The 21,380-nt window shown below is 38.6% G+C and overlaps 1 protein-coding gene across 2 annotated transcripts in view; it reads left to right on the forward strand.

Annotated features, from left to right (window-relative positions):
* The window catches only part of RELN (reelin), a 527,959-nt gene that overhangs the window by 290,703 nt on the left and 215,876 nt on the right, over positions 1–21,380 (forward strand). For both annotated transcript variants that reach the window (XM_077746923.1, XM_077746922.1), the window contains exons 9-10: positions 8,254–8,350; positions 11,272–11,512. In XM_077746923.1, coding sequence (XP_077603049.1) covers positions 8,254–8,350; positions 11,272–11,512 — 338 coding nt within the window. The remainder of the gene's footprint in view (positions 1–8,253; positions 8,351–11,271; positions 11,513–21,380) is intronic.

The raw sequence follows: 21,380 nt of genomic DNA on the forward strand, positions 1-21,380 counted from the left end.
TTGGCCTCAGTTCTTATTTCTGTGTTGAATGTATAGCATTTCCACTGAAGAGCCTGGAAATAGCACAAAATAAAAGAAGCCGTAGGAAAAATGCACTGTAAGTTCTTTGATAAGGAGTAATTCAATTTATTATTTAGCTCATGAACAAATATGATCAGAAATGTGCTCCTTTTTCTAGGATAAATGAATTTGTGAAGCAAAACAAACAAAAAAACTGAATCATAATTGAAATCTATTAAACAGTAGGGGCCAAGAACTGTTTTCTAGGCACTGTTCATATATTAACTTCTTACTCTTCACCACAGTGCTATGAAGAGATTGCTATTAATATTTATGTTTTACAAATGTGGAAACTGGGCACAGAAAAGTTAAGTGACTTGCCTAAGGTCACACAGCTAAGAAGTGTCCAAGCCATATTACAACCCAAGCAGTTTGCCCCCCCTCCTCTCGTATCCACTATGCATACTTTCATCTCTGAAAGATAGCTTATATCAGAGTAAATTTCACTCTAAAATAAGTAAAGTAAAAAAAATGTATAGAATTATCAGTGATGCTAACATTGAATTTATTATCATGTAGACTTCTCTCATATGAGACGTTAAATAAGATATGTTGAAACCTATATGACACATTAATCTGCATCTACCATCAAAGATTTTCTCAACCCATAACATTACAATTAAGAGTAACATTTTTCAGGGTGCCTAGCTGAATAAGTCAGAAGAACATGGGACTTTTAAAAATTATTTTTAATGTTTATTTATTTTTGAGAGAGAGACAGAGACAGAGCATAAGTGGGGGAGAGACAGAAAGAGAGAGAGAAGGAGACACAGAACCTGAAGCAGGCTCCAGGCTCTGAGCTGTCAGCACAGAGCCCGATGCAGAGCTCGAACCCATGGACCATGAGATCATGAACTGAGCCAAAGCTGGACGCTTAACTGACCTAGCCACCCAGGCGCCACAAGAACATGTGACTCTTGATCTTGGGGTCATGAGTTCAAGCCCATATTAGGTGTAGTTATTACTTAAATAAACAAATAAACTTTAAAGAAAGGTAACATTTTTCTATAAGGTTACAATTGTATTAAGTTTCTTCCTAAATATAAAAGTGTATTTTCCCCTTAGAACAGTGTGTTAATGTAGTCAAATATTCAACAGAATTTGTTTCAACAGAACAAAACAAATCAACTTAAAGAGACAACATAATGCCACAATAAGAAGATATTGCATTTGAGAAACTTTTTAATGCAGTAGAAAATGATTCCTGATGGAGAGGTCAGAACTCGTGCCTTGGGGATGATATTCTGTGTGGCTTACAATTACCTTGTATGACTTTGCAAATTGCTTATTTTCAATTATGCTGGGCCATTATAATAAGACTTTACTAATAAGCAAAATAATTCATCTGGCTATCATTATTCTTCACATTACTTTATCTGGTTGATAAAAATGTGCCATAATTACTGGTGTAGTTTGTCTATGATATTTTTATTCTGAAAGCAGACTGGATTATGGAATCATTTAAGTCATATTAGGGCATTTTTTAATTAATTTGGGGGAATTATTACCCGGTTGACTATACAACAGTACCAGTTAATCGGTGGTGAGGAAATATGCAATGTAGATATTCTAAAGCATGGCTGTCAAATGTCTTTACACTGACTCAGGCAAGTCAAAAGTCCTTAAGTCTTATCTACTATTATAGTTCCCTTTTTCACTAGAAACTCCACTCAGTAAAAATGAGGAAATGGAGAATCTGATGTAAACAAATTACAGCAAACTTCTATATCATCCAACCAGAATTTATAGAGCTCCTACTGTGTACCAAGCACTGTTGAGGGTACTAGGGACATATGTAATGGGCAAGACAGACACAGTTCCTATTCTGATGGAACTTGCGTCCTAACAGGTTATGGATGGTGAGCAAGTAAACAACTAAATAAACACAATAAATTTAAATACTGGTAGTACTATGAATAATACGAAAGTGAATGATAAGATGGAGGATGGTTGGTGATCAGGATAGATCTCTTTGGATTGAGTGCTCAAGAAAGGCTTCTTTGAGGAGGTGATATTTGCACAGATGCCTGAGGAAGAGGACGGAACCAGTGAGGAAGATATGAATGGAATGAGGAGACAATAGGGTATGAGAAAACTGACATAATAAGTCAGGCAGAAAGAAGGAGCACAGAAGCCCTGGGATAGAGTGTTCAGGGAAGAGAAAGTCCAGAACGCTTTATGGCTGGAACATAGTAAATGAGAGGAGGCATGATACAAAGGATGATCTAAGATGATCATGAAGGATTTTTGTGTATCATGGTGAGGAGCTCATCCTTTTATTCCTAGTTGCCAAGAAGCCTTGAGAGGGTTTGAAGCGGGGAATAGAATGGTTGTCAAAATTTTTTTAAAGACTCCTCTGTTTTTGTTTTGTTTTGTTAGAGGGGNTGTGAGTGGGGGAGGGGCATAGAAAGAAAATCCTGAGCAGGTTCCACACCCAGCATGGAGGCAGACATAGCTCTATCTCACTCTATCTCATGACCATGAGATCATGACCTGAGCTGAAATCAAGAGTTGGATGCAGGGTCCTGGGTGGCTCAGACAGTTAAGTGTTGCCTTTGGCTCAGGTCATGATCTTATAGTTCATAAGTTCAAGCCCTGCATCGGGCTCTGTGCTGACAGCTCAGAACATGGACCCTTCTTGGGATTCTGTGTCTCCCTCTCTCTGCCTCTCCCCCACTCATGCTCTGTCTTTCTTTCTCTCTTTCAAAAATAAGTAAATGCTAAAAAGTTAAAAAAAAAAAATAGTAATTGGATGCTTAGCTGACTGACACACCGACGTACCCCAAAAGACTACTCCAGACTAGTAGTCTACCCCCATAACTGCTGTGTGGATGACGAATTACAGGAGGATAAAAAGGAGAGCAGGAAAACCACCGAGACATGTGACATGTTCATGACTTGACTGAGGTATTAGTAATAGAGACAGACAGAAGCTGAAGAGTATTTTAGAGGCAGAACTCCCAGCTCAGTCAGATGGGCCGAAGTGGAAGTGAGGCAAAAGGAGGAATCACAGATGACTCCTAGGTTTTTTTTGTTGTTGTTGCGTTCGTTTATTTGAGCATCTGGCATGTATCATTTGAAATAAAAAGACTTGTGGCTGTTCGGGAGGTGGAAAACCAAATACTTCCAGTTTTAACTTAATAAGTTTGAGATGTTCATTAGGAATCATAAATAGCAGTTTGGATTTGCAAGCATGGATCTCATGGGAGATACAATCCTGGGTATTATCTGTTGTAGGTGTTATTTAAAGCTTTGAAAGTGGGAAAGATCATCAAAGGAGGTGGTGTAGGTAAGAGAAGATAAAAGCACTAAAATAGTTTAAGGTCAAGAAAGAAATGGGAAATGAAGGAGACTGAGAAGCAACAGCCAGTGATGCAGGAGAAAAATTGAGAAGGTGGTAGAAGCCAAGGGAAGTAAGCAGCCAAGAAAAAGGAAGAGCTCTACTACAACAAATCCTCCTGAGAAGTAAAGTAACTTGAAATTGGGATCTGTTGATCTGGCAACATGGATCCCCCAGTGACCTAACCAAGAGCAGTTTCAGTAGAAGCATGTGTGGTGGGGAGGGGGGTCAAGAGAATAGGATGTGAAGACAGACTGACCATCACTGGATAACCCCCTTGAGTTTTGCTGTGCAGGGGAATGAAAATAGAATGGGAAGGAGCAGAATGAGGGGTGACATCAAGAAAGTGGTTTCTTTAAAAATGTTTGCTTATTTTTGAGGTGGGGGCAAAAAGAGAAGGAGAGAGAGCATCCCAAGCAGCTTCCGTGCTGTCAGCATAGAGCCCATTGCGGGGCTCAAACTCACGAAGCATGAGGTCATGACCTGAGCCAAGATCAAGACTCAGATGCTTAACTGACGGAGCCACCCAGGCGCCCCAAGAAAGTGTTTGTTTTTAAGATGGGAGATGCTTTGTATATTTCTATGGTATTTATATGATGATAGGAATGATCCAGGAAACTCAGGGGGAGAGACGGATGATGCAGGAAAAGGAAAGGGGATATTTTAAGGAGCAAGAGGAGATGGGATCTAGACCATAAGAGGAAGTTCACATTGGTTAGAATAGAAGCACTTTATCCAGTACAACAAGAGGAAAGCAGAGAACACTGGTATGGATAGAGAGTGTGATACATACAGATTTGTGGGCCAAAAGATGAGGGCATTACTGTCTGTGTTTTTTTTTTTTTCACTACATGTATTATTAACCTAATAAGAATGAGCTCAGACTTATGATTTTATTTTAAAATTCTGAAAACTTTACAAAATAACCCAGTATTTTTATATTAACTTGATAATACAAACCAGGTTATTAAAATAGCACAAATGCATGGGCACGAATTCAATAGCACAAATTCAGGACATCGTTAGTGAAGTGTTGTTTTATTGCAAGGCAGTTGCAGAGCAAGGCGGTTGCTTTAGCAGAGGAGTGATGATGGCTTCTGTTTATATTTCAGTGCATATATTTCTTAAGCCATAGGACAAAATATTAGACTATAATAGGCTAGTAACACTTTTGGTGAAAAATATCCATTGCTGTATGCTGTGGCATTGACTAAATAGCCAATAACAATGTAAATGACAGTTACTGTAAATAACTGTAGGTTTATATTTATCCTTTATCAATTTATATTTTGATTTAAAATCAAGACTTGACAAGCACGACCAACTGGAAGTGTTTAACACAAAATAGCCTGTCCTCCCCCAAACTGTGGGTATATCAGTAATCTTTGTATGTATAGCTCTACATGAGAGCCAGATTTCTTAGACTGAGATCCTCAATAATTCCTAAGATTTCACTGATTTTATTTATGAACACAGAACTTCAAAATGCTTTATCATTTTGTAGGTTACTTGTACCCTTGCTGTGGACAGAAATGAAAATATATGGACTGTCCTCATTTGCCTGTCAAGAACCAAATAAAGTGTTTGGGTTTGTTTGGGTCTTTTTGAGAGAGAGAGAGAGAGAGAGATTGAGAGAGCACATGCATGTATGCATGCATATAAGCTGGGGGGAGGCACAGAGGGGCAGAGAGAGAGAATCCTAAGCAGGCTTCATGCTGTCAGCACAGAGCCCATACAGTCTCCATCTCATTGTGAGATCATTTTTTTCTTTAATTTTTTAGTGTTTATTTTTGAGAGAGAGAGAGAGAGATTTTAGACCAGCTGAAGTCCATCAGTGGCTCTCAGACCATACTTGTATAAGCATGGTGCTGAATTATCTTCTCTCCTTCCATGTTCTTTAAATCCTTGCAGATTTGCTACATTAGAGTGAAGGATTACATTGGAATGGATCTGAAGGGGAAAAAATAGATTTGCAAGAAGGGGGTATTTTGTATTTGACATTTGGATTTTTCTTTCCGATTTTAAATTTTAGTGTTGGCAATTGAAGATATTTGATTTAAGAGGGGAAAGAAAGAGGTACTTGCTGCAGGTAGCACCTGATTATTATTGTCTCTTCACTGCATAAAAGGTACTTTGATAGCTCGGCACCACAGCAGATGGGAACAGGGGGTTGGGGGTGGTCTTACCTACCTGTGCACGTGGACACTGATGAACTCTTTCACCCCTCATCCCAGACAGAGTCAAGTAACCATTGTCAGTCTGGGCAATGAAAATCTTACTCTGCGGGCTGAAGGCTATGTGACAGTGGGGTTGCAATTCAGACGGGTTTCTGTGAAAAAGAATTGTACCCAATATATGGGGAACAAGTACACTCAGAGTAGGGATTAGAAATCGTTTATTCATTGGACTGACACCATTTTTTAAAAAAATTTTAGTGTTTATTTATTTTTGAGAGAAAGAGAGAGAGACAGAGCACGAGCAGGGGAGGGGCAGAGAGAGAGAGGGAGACATAGAATCCAAAGCAGGCTGCAGGCTCTGAGCAGCCAGCATAGCAGGGCTAGAACTCATGAACTGTGACATCATGACCTTCGCTGGTCGGACACTTAACCAAGTGAGCCACCCGGGTGCCCCTAGACTGGCACCATTTGGAATGGGAGTTTGGTGGGGGTGGCCTCAGAGTGAGGCAGATATCCAGAGCTGACTGGTTCTCTTGGGGATACTTCTTCCAGCTCAGGCTCTAACCCCTTCAGTTCCCTGGTCTCAGGCAGCACCTCTCTGCCTGGCCACTCGTACCCCATTCCCCAGTCCCGATTTCCAGTTATCCATCCCTGTGTTGGAGTCCCTTTCAGTGTTTGACCGTCTTTTCATGTGGGAACCCTTTACAGTGACCTAGGGCTAGTTCTGTTCTCTAGGGTACCTGTTTGGTCTCTAGGAGCTGTGCATCTTTCTCCCACTGAGGGTGGAAGCTTTATCCTGAAAGTCTTGAGGAACTGCTGAAGGATTATAAGTGGAGAAGTAACCAGGTTCAGTTTACTTGTAGGAAGAGCACTGGCAGCAGTGTGGCTCCATTAGGACATGTGAGGCTGGAGACAGGGAGGCTGACTAATCACTACTGCAGAGTCCTGGCAAGAGCTAATGAGGGTCTGTTGACAATGGCAAGGAGAAGATGGATTCATAAAAGTATTAGTATTTTAAATATGCAAGAATTTAATGACTAAGTGGCTGAGGAAAAGCGATTCACCTGCCAGGTGCCTTTGTGTTTTATGGGTACATAATAAACTAAATTTTGCAACATTAAGATGGTGATGTAAGGAGATGGGAGAGAAGACATATTTGGACACATTTTTATTCTGGTGTTTACCAGCTTCCCTTCTCCCTTCATTTGTAAACAATTGGCGAGGAATTGCATCCTGTGTAAGGCACATTTTTGGTTATCATTTGTTCTACCTGTTCCTTTTTCAGGGATTCACCTGACACATCTGCTCTTAAGATCTCCTGGTGTATACAACACGAAGGAGACACATAAATACCATTTAAATTCTCTAGGCTGCTTCGAACTTTGTTTTGAAATAAACAGATTGTCTGCCAGTCCCTATTCTTGTTTGTATGGAAGTTTGTCCCACATAATCCTGGCCGCTTTCAATTCCAGCCTCACAGCTTGATATTTATTTTAAGCAGCTGCTTATGAAAGGTAAGATTTAGGACTGATGAGAACGGTATAAGGTGGGTTTCTGTTTGCGCTTAGGGTTGCTGGGTAGCTGTCCTTTGAATACCCTTTCTTTCATACTTCTGCACCTCCATTTTGGCCGTGAGAACAAATCTGGGAAAACTGCTGTTTGGCCTTTTAGCACATTGCCAGTTTTGGCGATTGCAGACTAACTGGTGTTGTACTAAACACCAGTGAAATAAAATAAATGAGTCTCTTAAAGCTTGGAACTCCTGAGAACTGCAAATGTAAAAACCGTCCACAGATGCCATTTGCTGAAACCGAGGCTCCACTAGCAGATGGGTAAAAGCGAAACATAAATTGCACTTTCTTTTTCTGTTGCTTCATTTGTTTTTAATATGGTATGAAAAAAATCCTGCTATTCAGTTAGAAGAAACTTCTGGCATATGTTTTTATGGCTGTTTGGGGGTATTCTGAGAAGATCTTTGAAATTCTAACTTATGCTATGTGGTATTACATGAATTCATTGAATGTGTAGAAACAAATCCTTGTCAGAGTTTTAAAACTTTCTTTGGTCCCATTTCCAATATGGAAAATCATAGTGAGAAATAATCAGCAAATGTTCATAATGGAAGGTAACATCTCTCATTTAAATCTTTAATGTTGGGCTATAGTAAAATAGTATCAGTCATATCTAACATTTCTCATTCATTTAGTACTTGAATTTGTACAGGATTTTAGTTTCTTATATGTTGTCTAATCATTTAAATAAGACCCACACAGAAGTAGAATGGTTTTTAGTCCTCATGCCATTTAATTACTTATATACCATTTAGTGCAATCACTATTAATTGATATTGTAAGAACCATGATGGCATTACTAATTGTTCTATAATATTTAGATGTTTTTGACATAGAATTAAGTATTTATTTTGTAATGTAGTTTAGAAGTGTGTGTATCTTAAAGAAATCTGAAATTTTGTTTGCCTTTTTCCTGATTCCTAACTTTTTTATCAAATAGTTTATCAGAACCAGTTACAAGAAATTTCAGCATAGTTGGAAGAGTGGGGAAGCAATTAAATAAGCATTTAAATGGTTACAAAATTATCTCACATTTATCAGGAAGGATAATATGCAATTACACTGTTTTTTTAACTTTGAAACTTGCTGTTATTGCTATTTACAGGTTCAGGTTCATGTCGCTTTAGTTACTCAGACCCCAGCATCATCGTGTCATATGCCAAGAATAATACTGCAGACTGGATTCAGCTTGAAAAAATTAGGTTTGTTATCATTTAAAGTAGTTTCATAAATTCTGATGTTGGTGGATTTCTACTTCCCAATTTGCCTTCATTCTACCACCGAATTTCTGCTTTATGGTTAAAAGTACTCTGATTGTTAATTATGCTGAATTTCATGCCTGCACATGTGAATGTCTGCTGTATTTGAAGAAGTATTATTAAAAGTGTCATTTTCCATTCGGAATCTCCCATGGTTAATAGTAGCTATATCAAACTATTTTTGGTAAAAGCACATTTGGGAGAATAATGTTTATAATGGAATCCTCCACAAAATAACATTATCCAGCTCTCTATATGGCCTTTCTAGTGGCTGGCTTGTAGGCCTAGGACCATATGGGATTACCACCTAAATTCCTTCTAGTATGTGATGGTAATGAGTTAATAGCCACTTGGGGTTTTGCATCGAATATTTAGTTCTGTCATTTCACAAAGGCCAGTTCTAAAATTCTATTACCATCATTGTAATGTAGCTGGTAGTCATTTTATTACATTTTCTTCATTTTAAAAAAATCCCTCAATAAGAAAATGAGGTAGGATCCTTAAAGAAGCAACTCACTCAAGTTGAAAAAATGTGGTTAAGTTAGCAAAACTCAAACGATATTTACAACTTCTATAGAGCTCGAATCATAAAACAGCATTCAGAATGGATTCTTCATTTCAAGTCTAGTAAGATATTTAAAGGAAGGAAAAAACTACTTTGAACTTTTATGAAATAGTTAACCTGATTTAGTTCTTAAATTAGTATAACTGAAGTAGAACATTTTCCATCAGTCTTGAACAGTTTTTTTTTTTTTACATGCTAGTTTCCTTACCATGTTTCTATATTGGAAGAATTCTGATTTATTAGGGAGGAAGTGTAAATATTAGGTTCTTAGTCCTTAAAACTAAACCAATCTGCCCAAAGTTTCCAGTTGTATTTCAGATTTAAAAATTGTCACATGTCAAAGGTCTACTTCAACAGAAACTGAGAAAAGTGGCTCTAACTTAAGGATTTTAAGAGATTTGTCTCTCTATGTGGCTGGAAAACATATAACCTATAAGTACCTATACAAGCCAAGCTCTGACTTGCTACACCAATATTAAAAAAACATTTTGCTATTCTTTCTAATTTCTAGTAGTTGTTATGAAAATGCATTCATATTAAACATTTACATAAATGGCTTTAAACAAGGCAGTATAAATATTGAAAATTGTATCCATACCTCCATTTTTTTCTCTACCCAAAGGATATATATCATAGTTTAGGTAAATTGTCAGAGAAATTTCTTGCTGGAAAAGGGCTACATATTTTCGACACGACAAATAATGAATGTATACATTTAATTACAACATATGAAGAAATTCATCTGTTTTTCACTAAGTGAGACTTTTCCATTGTAGACCATGTTCCAGAGTGTCATGATAATTAATGCAGATTTTCCATACCATTAGTGATCAGAGTAAACATGTTTTCAATGACTTCCTAAAACTAAAATATACTATTTTCATTGGTTTAAGTTCTTTTTGAAGCAAAAAACATGGTCATTATGAAATATTTTAAAAGAAAAGGCAATTGATTACCACCAAAGGTAAGGTACACCATCTGTAACCTACACTGACAATTCTTTGGATATATATGTGCTTCAGTGGTAAATGAAAAATACATCTTTTCTATAGTCCTTTCAAAACTAATTTATAGTAAGCCCAGGGTACCACTAGTTTACATTTTAGTACCACTTTTAATCTTGGCTAAAAGCAATCATTTTTGCTATAGCAGGCTTCTTCTTTGGTAGAATAAAATGTTTAATAAAAGTACTTTTATCATATAGCAGAAGGGCCTGGATTCTAACAGATACACTGTAAAAGTCATGTTAAATTATATCAAGCTTTTAAAGACTGACCTGCATGAAGTTGTAAAGATTTACAGAGCATTTAGTTTTCATAGCAAATCTCAAATTCATATAGGCCAAACAAATAAAAATGTATATGGTTACTAGAAGTAAAATAATATTAGGCAAAGACTGATTATAAAAACAATATACAGTAGTGGTCTCTCATAGATATATAAAAGTTCAAGGTAAGAATGAAAATTAAGAAAATACATTTATAGTTTTTTCTCATTTTTTTAGTATCAAATAAACTATGAGATTATTTGAGTTATTGGAATTTGATTTAGTGTCTACCACATGGAAAAACCTGTGCCGGAGACACTTTTTTTTTGGAAGGAACTATAGAAGTGTGTGTCATTTTCTCTTCCATTATTTCTTTACTGGCTTACCTGAATATACTCAGTGTCTGCCTTGTATTAAAAGTAAAGCTCTCCATAGTTTGACTATGCTAGAATGTATTATGCTAAGCAAAATAAGTCAGTCAGAAAAGACAAATACCATATGATTTCACTCATATGTGGAATTTAAGAAACAAAACAATGAACATATGGGAGGGAGGAAAAAAAGAGAACGGGGGAAACAAAGCACAGGACACTCTTCATGATAGAGAACAAACTGAGGATTGACAGAGGGAAGTAGGTGGGGGATGGGTATTAGGAGGGCACTTGATGAGCACTGGGTGTTGTATGTGAGTGATGAATCACTGAATTCTCCTGAAACCAACATTGCACTGTATGTAAACTAACTCAAAATGAAATTTAAAAAAAGTAAAGCTCTTGAAGACTTTTAACGTTAAAACTGTCATCACTTAATATGGACATCTTAATCATCAGCATATCCCAAAAGATTTAAGGGCTGTGGGATTATGAGTATTTAATCTGTAATACATATAATATTAAGATAATGAAACTACAGTTTTATTTAAAAAACAAACTTGATCTATAAGAAAAGATGGATACTGTTGAACTTGATGGTTCCTTTATTATAAGCCACTTGATTGTATGGCACCAACTCCCATCTCACAATCTGTTCCAGAGCCCCTTCCAACATCAGCACAATCATCCATATCCTCTACCTTCCTGAAGACGCCAAAGGGGAGAACGTCCAGTTTCAGTGGAAGCAGGAAAGTCTCCACGTAGGCGAAGTGTATGAAGCCTGCTGGGCCTTAGATAACATCCTAATCATCAACTCAGCTCACAGACAAGTCATTTTAGAAGACAATCTTGATCCAGTAGACACCGGCAACTGGCTTTTTTTCCCAGGAGCTACAGTTAAGGTTTGAGCTCTTTTTTGTTTCTTCTCCTCCCCTCTGAGACCTAAAGCTTATTAATAAATCAAATCAAAGATAACTATTCTTACCAAATCCATTGGTAAAGGAATAGGTAATATTCTTATTTATGTTACCTTCTCTTTTAAGGATGGGGAGTCATTGGTACAAAAACATTCACTTACTCATCCATTTAATAAGTATCTTTGAGGACCCACTGTACTATGTCCTTGGCTGAGCCTAGAGAATATAACCACAGAAAGGCAGATATGTTTCTTTCCTTCATGTGGTTGTCAACTTAGTGGGGGTAGTTAGATATGTCAACGTGCAAATACAAAACAACGTAATTTCCATGATTTGCTGGGAAAGTTAGAGTGTCCCGGAAGTACAATATACAATAGCAAACCCTGACCCAAGGGATTAGGAAAGCACTCCAAATAGGGAATCTAAGCAGAGGCTGAAAGGCAGTTTGGATTTGGCCAGGTGGAAGGAATAGTGTTTCTAAAATCAGAAATCTCATACACAAAGGCTGGATGGTGAGAGCACAAAGCGAAGGTCTTAAACAATGTTTAAAATAGTTGTCTAACAGAGTTTGAGTTGAAACTTGGAATAGTTGAGTCTGGAGACGTGGCCAGTGACAAAACTTTGAACATCTTGCAAGCTGCTATAGAGTTTGAACTTTATCCTGGAAGTGATAGGGAGTCACTGAATTGCTCCAAACGAGTATAACAATCAGATTTTATTTTTTAACGATACTTTGAGGATGGAGGCTGGAATGGAAGGCAGAACATACATGTAGAGAGACCACGGAGGCAGCTTGTCACAGAAATCCAGTGGGAGATCATGTTGGCCAGACTTAGGAGAGAATGTGGATGGATTTCAGAGTTTTTAAGGAGAGGGAATGGAGAAGATTGGGGACCGATAGAAATGAGGGAATAGCATATGTCGAGGACAAGATTTGGGCAGCTGGTGGACAGTGGTGCCGTTCATGGAAACAAGAAACAGAAAAGGAGGAGCAGGAGTGGAATTCACCCTGGACATGTTCGTCTTTTTTTTTTTTTCTTTTTTAATGTTTTATTTATTTCTAGGAGAGAGAGAGAGCCAGCGTGAACAGGGGAGGGTCAGAGAGAGAGGGAGTCACAGACTGAAACAGGCTCCAGGCTCTGAGCTGGCAGTCATCACAGAGCCCGACGTGGGGCTCGAACCCACGAACCGCGAGATCATGACCCAAGCGAAAGTCAGACGCTTAACCGACTAAGCCACCCAGGCGCCCCCATGTTCATCTTTTTTAATTGAGATATATTTGATATATAATATTATAGTAGTTTCAGTTGTGCAATGTAACAAGTTAATATTTGCATGCATTGCAAAATGATCATCACAATAAATTTTGTTAACATCCATCAGCTCACATAGTTACAAAATTTTCTTCTTGTGATGAGAACTTTTAGGATCTCTTCTCTTAGCAACTTTCAACTATGCAACACAGTATCATAAACTATAGTCACTCTGCTGCACACTGTAAACATGTTGATCTTGATAACCCTGGGGACAGGCAAGAAGAAATATTTGGTGGGAGGTTAGATAAAGTAATCAGGAACTCAGAGGAAGTTTGACAATTATCAGCCTTTTGGATAGAAATTGAAGTCATGGACTTGCCTGCCCAGAGTGTGTGGAACAAGAATTTGTGTGTAGGTGATATCAAGAATGCCACTAGACCCTTGACTGCACCACTCAAGTTTCTAATATCTGAAAATAAAGTGAAGCTACAGCCTGGAGAATTTTTAAAATGGGACTCACTAGTACAAAAAAATCCTGTGCTGCATGGAGGAGGTGAGATCACAGGAGTAGCTCTGCAAGTAGAATATAAATATCTAAGATGCTCACCTCCTTTTCATACATTTTTCTAATTCTAGAAGACAGATCCTAAATTATTTAGAAACCCTTCAACACAAGAACTCCCCTGACACAATAACTTCCTTCTTAACAGATCAAATGCTAGACATTTTACTTTAAGTTGGTACAGCCACACAACTGACTGGCATTAGGAACAGACATCCTCCTTGCTTAATGTGGGAAAACACTCAGTAAACCTATGGAAATTCATTCTGACAAAGACTATAAAGCCTCGGCCCCTTTACAGAGAGTCCATGGATTCCTTTTGTATGGATGTAGAAAAGAACCTTTGTAAAGATATCCCATGTCATATCCCACAACCACTTGATTAAGAAGGATTTCTGTTGACGTTGTTCAACATTGGCAAGAAGATATGAAAACGCGGGAAATGAATGGAGACCTAAGGGCCTGGGATTCACATCCTTTATCACTTCAACTCCTTTACTATAAAATGCAATTTTTATGCCTGTTTTACAAGCTTTTATACTAATCTAATAACCATTTGGTTTCTTAATGGATTATATTTTAGTACCACCCATGATAAAAATGCATGAAATGTGGTTTTGCTTCAGTAGTGATGTTCAATTAAATTAAAACTTTGTGTGGGTTGTAGTTTTGCTTTGTGGTCCCTCATCCTACTCTCAAGCTTACCATTCACACATTTGAGACTTCCCTAGTGACCTATGAAAAAAAAACATTATAATACAGCATGCTCTTTGACTTGGTTATCAGGTAGAAATTTTTCTCTGTTGCTTTTTTTTGAAAACTTTGCAATAATAAAATCGAAGAATTGTCATTTTAACTAATCTGCATGTCTATGCTTTTGCTTTCTGGCTCAAACATCTGAGCATGAAAAAAAAATGCTTTTACCAGGTGATGTAAAGTTCTAGAAATAAAAACTGTTTATATAAATTATATGAAATTTCTTCATTAAATACTGCTCCTTGGGCACCTGGGTGGCTCAGTCGGCTAAGCATCTGACTTTGGCTCAGGTCATGATCTCACGGTTTATGGGTTCGAGCCCCACGTCAGGCTCTGTGCTGACAGTTCGAAACCTGGAGCCTGCTTTGGATTCTCTCTCTCTCTCTCTCTCTCTCTCTCTCTCTCTCTCTCTCTCTGCCCTTCCCCTGCTTGCACTCTGTCTCTCTCTCTCTGTCTCAAAATAGACATAAAAAAAATTTAAATATTGTTCCTTTACTTAGTGGCCTCTGAAATGAAAACTGAATACACTGCTTAAAAAACATAAGCATATCTCCATGCTCCTGTTGATTCAGGGCATCTTTTAAACATTGCTTTACTTTGGACTTGAAGTTTTGAGAATTATGTTTGTTTGCTTGCTCTATCTACATACTATCTTTTCTGTGTTCAGTAAAAGTTTCCAAGATGTTTACATCTTAACTAAATTAAAGAGTGAGCTTAACAGCTATTGAGAAAGTCTGCTTAATTACAAAACAGAGTTTAGTTGAGGAAAAAATGTCCAAGCCAGAGAGACTACTCTTAGTCTAAATAATAAGGGCTACTTTTTGTTTTAAATGTTTTTTTTAATTTATTTCTAGGGGAGAGAGAGAGAGAGAGAGACAGCGTGAGCAGGGAGGGTCAGAGAGAGAGGGAGTCACAGACTCTGAAACAGGCTCCAGGCTCTGAGCTGGCAGTCAGCACAGAGCCCGACGCGGGGCTCGAACCCACGAACCGCAAGATCATGACCTAAGCGAAAGTCGGACGCTCAACTGACTAAGCCACCCAGGCGCCCCTAATAAGGGCTACTTTTTACTGAGCACTGAATATTTCAGGTGCGTACATACATACACACACAAGATACACACACACACACAGACACACACCTATATATATATATATTTACATATATATAAAATATCCTCTCATGNAAATAAATTAATTAATTAATTAAATAAAATATATATCCTCTCATATAATTTTATCTTTGTAAACCCATAGAGCAGGTGCTATGTTAGCTCCATTTTACAGATGTGGAAAGCGGACATAGCGGTGTTGAGTAACTTGTCCAAAATATCCTTCTCACTCATAGGAGAGCAAGGATTCAAATACAGGAATCTGACTTGATCGTGATTTTAGTCACCACATGGCTTTGCTCTTACAGGTCGTAAATATAAAGTGGCCTGATTCAGTTTGCCCTATGTTTCTTCTCAACATCCATTATTTAAATTATCTGCCCATTTTCTTCCCCATCACTCTCTGACTGTAGGTTAAAAAATTATTGTTCTCCTATTTCTTCATCTTGCTCTAGCTTTATTCCATCTGTAGTGCACATTCCTTCCTCCAGAGGACTGATTTTTATACATTAGAATTTAGTAAGTTCATGCCAAGCACTGGTCTCTTTCTTCTCTCTCACACTCTAACAGCTGATTTCATGTTCATAGTCCTAGCTACTGGTCCATCACAGGTACTGAATGCTGACCTAAAGTGAACTTAGGGGATGGGAGTATTAAAATGTCTTTCTTATGGAGGCTCGAGGCATTTGCCGTAATCTGTATGGGAGGGGAAATAGCATAAGAATGGCAGGATGCTCCAAGAAAAATCTCATGGCAGCGTCCTGCCTTTCACAGGGTGTTAAGAGACAAGGGTCATACAGAGGGATGCCACTGACAGAACTCCTGCATCATTCGTTCACAGAAATGCCGTGATGATGCTCCCCCATACCCAAGACCTTTGATGGCCTCCCGTGTGGAGGATGCTCCCTCACAAGTTAATTCAAGGCCCTTTCCAATCTAGGTCCAGCCTAACTTCTCACCCTTGTCTCCTGCTCCACTGTGCTCCAGCCTCATATAGCACAACATTTCATGCTCCCACACTTCAGACATACTTTTCCACCATTCTTTTTTCTCTGCCTAGTAATTCCCAGCTTCCTTAAGGGCCCAGTTCCAATCTCATTGTCTGTGTGTACTTTTGCATAGTTAATGTCTCCATCCTCTCTGTGCCAGTGTAACTATTAGATTGAACAAGCAGGAGTTGGGGCTGGAGGTTGGCTGTGGAAAACAGGTACTTCTGTGTCCCCCAGTGACCATTCAGATTCAGTCTGAATGCTTCTTTCAGCAGCATTCAGAAGTCTGAAGTCTGATAACTTCTTTCTCTCTGCCCTCTTTGTGGGTTCCAAGACTGCAGGTAGACCAAATAAGTCATCCAATCACTTTAGTCTCCCAAATAGTCTCAGTTCAATCACAGATATGATCAGTTTACTGTTGGAATCTAAGCTCCAAGTTTCATCAATAGCTTATCCATCCTCCAGCTTGGGTCTGCTGCAAGGGGGATGGAGACAATGATCAGTTCCTTCTTCTTCCTCACCTCCCTCATGAGTTTCAGCCCCTGAATCCTCCAGGGCTGGGTCTGCAGAAAGGAGAAGAGGCAAGAGGCAGATAGTGATTACTGGAATTACTGCTTTCTTGACCTAGCAAGAGATCAAAGCTGGCTCTCTCTTCAGTCTACCTTTGGGCTCTTTGGAAATCTCCCCAGTCCTCACTGATGCTGGGAAATCTCTCACCTGCCATTCTTCAATGCATGTCTCATGCTTGTGTGCATTTTCAGCCACTGGGCCTCTGGTTAACGCTATAACCTCTTTCTGCTGAGTGCCTTTTGCCTCTCCAGGGAGCCTTGTGGGACAGGATCTTAGAAAAACTAGGCAGTTTCTTGTGTCCATGGGCCCAAGTCTACTCTATAGTACATAATTGCCTTGGATCAATGATTGGGAGGAAAGCTGTTAACTTCTAAGCACATCCCTCTTCTTCCCTAGCCATCTTCCAGGCAGCTCCAGGCACTAGTCCAAGCCCATACAGTATACTGTCCAAGTGCCACCCTCAATGTCCAATGCCCCAGGCTTGAGGAGAAAAGAAGGTACCCTTCTCCCCTGATACGGTCATGGTTAGGACTTACGGTGCATCACCAACCCTCTGTAAAGAAATCCTTTCTCTGCTGTCCAGCTTCCTACTCACATCAACTTTAAGCTTGTATACCTGCAATTTGAGTGAGTGACTAAGCCCTTTTACCACCTCTTTCACTAGGTCCTTGTAGTTAGTCCATTCCCTCACCTTAGAATGTGAAGTAGGGGCACCTGGGTGGCTTAGTCGGTTAAGCGTCCGACTTTTGCTTAGGTCAAGCGAACGACTTTCGCGGTTCGTGGGTTCGAGCCCCGCGTCGGGCTCTGTGCTGACTGCCAGCTCAGAGCCTGGAGCCTGTTTCGGAGTCTGTGACTCCCTCTCTCTCTGACCCTCCCCTGCTCATGCTGTCTCTCTCTCTCTCTCTCTCCTAGAAATAAATAAAGCATTAAAAAAAATTAAAAAAAAAAAAAGAATGTGAAGTAGTTGCCACCATTTTCTTGGATCCTCAAGATGCAAAACTAGCTCCATTTCAGTATTCTGTTACATGGGATGTATACCCCCATGAAAGAATTGACAACATTGCTTTCCAGTTGTTTATGTTTCTGTCTCCTTGGTTATAACGTTAGCTTCTTAAGCTAAGGGGCTATTTCAGTCAATTTTGAATCTCCTGTGTTTGGCATGTGATGGCTTGTTATTAGGTGTTAACTGAATGAATAAAAAGCTGGAAAAAATACCAAGATCTAGTTTATGAGAAAAGAAAATGAATTTCATATTCAATGATGACTTGAAGGCAGCTGAAGATATTGTGAATGGAACTAGAGACAGTAAAACTGTTAAGAAAATGGGCTTAACTCTATGGGTTCAAGTCTTGGCTTTACCATTTATTAGCCATGTGTTTGGCGGACACTTATTTAACCTCTCAGTTCCTCAGTAACTGGGATAATAACAGTATTCACCCCAAGCTGTGATGATTAAATAAGAAAATACATATAAAACTCTTAGAACAGTCCGTGGCACATAGAAAGTGTTGAATAAATAAATAAATAAATAAATAAATAAATAAATAAATAAAAGTGTCTTCTTTATTGAAACTTTGAGAATAAGCTCCACAAGGATATGAATATAAAGGAAAATTTTGTAGAAGGCAAAGGATTGAGCCGATCACTCTGATTATGAGGATGGGGAAAAAATAGCATAGAAAAATATTGACCTCACAATATGTCATTGAAGTACTATCAGAATCAAATGCATTAAAATGATTAGGTTGGACACAAGTGTTGCTTATACGTGTAAGCTTTGGCAATCAAAATAAATGGTTTCCATTGGAATTAAATTTCAATGCCATTGATGTGATTGGAATTATTAATATTTTTTAAAGTTTATTTATTTTGAGAGAGAGCATGAGTGTATGAACAGGGGAGGGGGAGAGAGAGAATCCCAAGAAGGCTCCACACTGTCAGTGCAGGGCCCAGTGGAAGGCTCAAATTCATGAACTGTGAGATCATGACCGAAGCTGAATTCAAGAGTCAAACACTTAAGTGACTGAGCCACCCAGGCACTTCAAAGAAGTTTTTTTTTATTAACAACAAAGATTTTTTAAATGCCATGGTTCATAAAACAAGGGAATAGAAAGTAGTGAGTATATAAACTGTCTAGTTGATGACTTGAAAATAATGTTTGAGGGTGTCAGGTCAAATAGGAAAGATGAAAATGATTCACATTCTCAGTGCATATTTGTCTTCTTTAGACTTTTTTTTTTGTTTCTTTAGGAATATTTAATTCATTTCATCTGAGCCTATTCTTATTTATCTCAAGTAGGGCAGAATGATGTAAGACCAAATAGAGTAATTAAGGAGTTTATGTGATCTGGAGAATTGCAATTATAGGTCACCAGTTTAAATCTGCCCTGGGTTGGTAGAAGGCCATTACCATCTGTTGGCTCTTTAGTAATATGAAATAGATGTATAACAGAATTGGCTTTTAATACAGAATCTGGCCTTACATTTGTTGTGCTTTTTGATTCGGGGTTGGTAAGCTGCCAGAGGTTATGGAATTAATATATTCTCCCTATACAGCTTTCTGTGTTTCTCCTCCATTCTCTTTACAAGTTCATGGCCTTGCCTGACTCATCTTACAGTGTTTTTCCAGAAGTCTTGCCCATGTGGAAGAAAAGGCACACCACATTCTTATGCTTCTAATTACCATCATAATGTTCTATTTCCCACAAATCCCTAAGCAACCCTTTGTTCATGACCAAGTAGGTGGGGCTCTAAATGCCAATAAATACAGTGCTGCAAGTTAAAAAGCTCCCCAGAGTCCCACCCTCATTAGCAATCTCCCAGAGTAAGCAGATCATGGACTCCCAAGGCAAGCCGACTGAAGCCCACTCAGTATTGAATCACCTGTCATAATTATTGGTTAAGATGATTTTCCCTTCATTTACAGAATATTGCATCCCTTTTCAGCTTTTATATATGATTTCTAGAATAATCGAGAATTGTTGGTTGTTCCTATTCAAAAGATACAGAGGACACTCTGCCAGTTTATCTGCAGTCGATGGAAAAACTGTCACTACCATGGCTGCCATCATGCGGTAGTGCCTCTCTGGTAGGTGACTTTGGGTGTCTGTGCCACATTCCTCATGCCTGAAGCATGGGAATGATTAATCTTAAGGCAGATTCTGGTGCTCCAGCTCTATGACAGTGGTCTTGGTTTTACCATCAAGGTTTAAGGGAAGTGAACCGATTTTTTAGCCCTTTCCAGTTAAGACATGTAGTCTCAAGGATCAGCATTTCACCTTGGGTAGGATTCTCATATCCAGGAATGATACTTACACTAGCATGGATACTAGATCATAATAAATAATAATAGGAGCCCTGTGTTGATAAATCATAGTAGCAACAATAATAGGAGTAATAGTGATGATGGTGTTTCATGAATGCTTCGTAGGTGCCAGAACTATGAGGAAGGCCTTATTATCCAAGTTTTAAGTCTACAGTAGATAAACATAGGGTGTCTGTAAATGGAGGGCCAGTGCTCCATTTTCCTTAGTCACTCTTGGAAACATCTGGACAAATCCACCAAAGTCATCTCTTTCCAGCTCCTCAAACATACATCCTGCAATCTGAGAACATCCTTAATTTCAGATTCAAAGAGAAACACTAAATGTAAGTTTCTGGATGACCAGCCGGGAGCTGCTGTGTCCTTCTTTCTGAAACTCACCATCAAAGAGAAGGGCTGCAGAGATCAAGGAAGCACTCACAGGAGAACCCAGGGGAAAATGATGAGGAAAGAGCTGTGAGCAAGTTTCTTGTTTTTGTTTTTTTCAATTTCTTTTTCCTGTTTTCCTCATACTTTAATAGTACCCCATGAGAGCAGAGTCTCCAAATGAATCTATATACCATGGAGGCAAGTATTAGTCAAGTAGGTGCTAACATTTTGTTTGTTTGTTCTCATCTTTGGTGGCAGCCAAAATTTGTATTTTGAAAGCATGAATCATTCATGTCTCTTTGGTACTGTGTATACGTGTGTGTGTGTGTGTGTGTGTGTGTGTGTGTGTGTGAGAGGGAGAGAGAGAGAGAGTGTGTATGTGTGTTTTGCTCACTCACCATTAATAAATGTTTATATCTGCTCAGCTGTCCTGGTTACTCTCGTCTTGCAAAGGCATAAATCACTGGCTTCTGTCAACTCTGGAATTGACCCACAGATTAAATGCAGATCACTGTCAGATAGGTGCTGTTCGCCCTATTTTTTATTTTTAAGAAATCTTCCCACTCTGATTGCTGTGCCTGAACCTGCTAATCTTTCTCTATTTATTACCCTAGTTCATTGTGTGGATAGCTAAGAATTCCAGATTACTCCTTCTCCACATTTATGTCAACTTGTGGTGAGAAGTAAATCAAAGTTAAATGTCACAGACTCTGTTCTGAAGCTTTGTCCTTTAGAATAGGCTGTGATACAATCCCATGTATTTAAAACAAATTTCCTTAAAAAGTACTTTTTAAACTTTTTCAATTTATGCCAGGGATTTAGAATCATTAAGTTTACAGAGAATTTAGAAGGGTCATACGTTAATCTTGTCTCTATTACAACTTCCATTTAAACAGATTGCCTTCTTTTTACTATATCTA

Source organism: Crocuta crocuta, unplaced genomic scaffold (genome assembly GCF_008692635.1).
Source record: "Crocuta crocuta isolate KB4526 unplaced genomic scaffold, BGI_CrCroc_1.0 scaffold396, whole genome shotgun sequence".
NCBI classification, from domain to species: domain Eukaryota; kingdom Metazoa; phylum Chordata; class Mammalia; order Carnivora; family Hyaenidae; genus Crocuta; species Crocuta crocuta.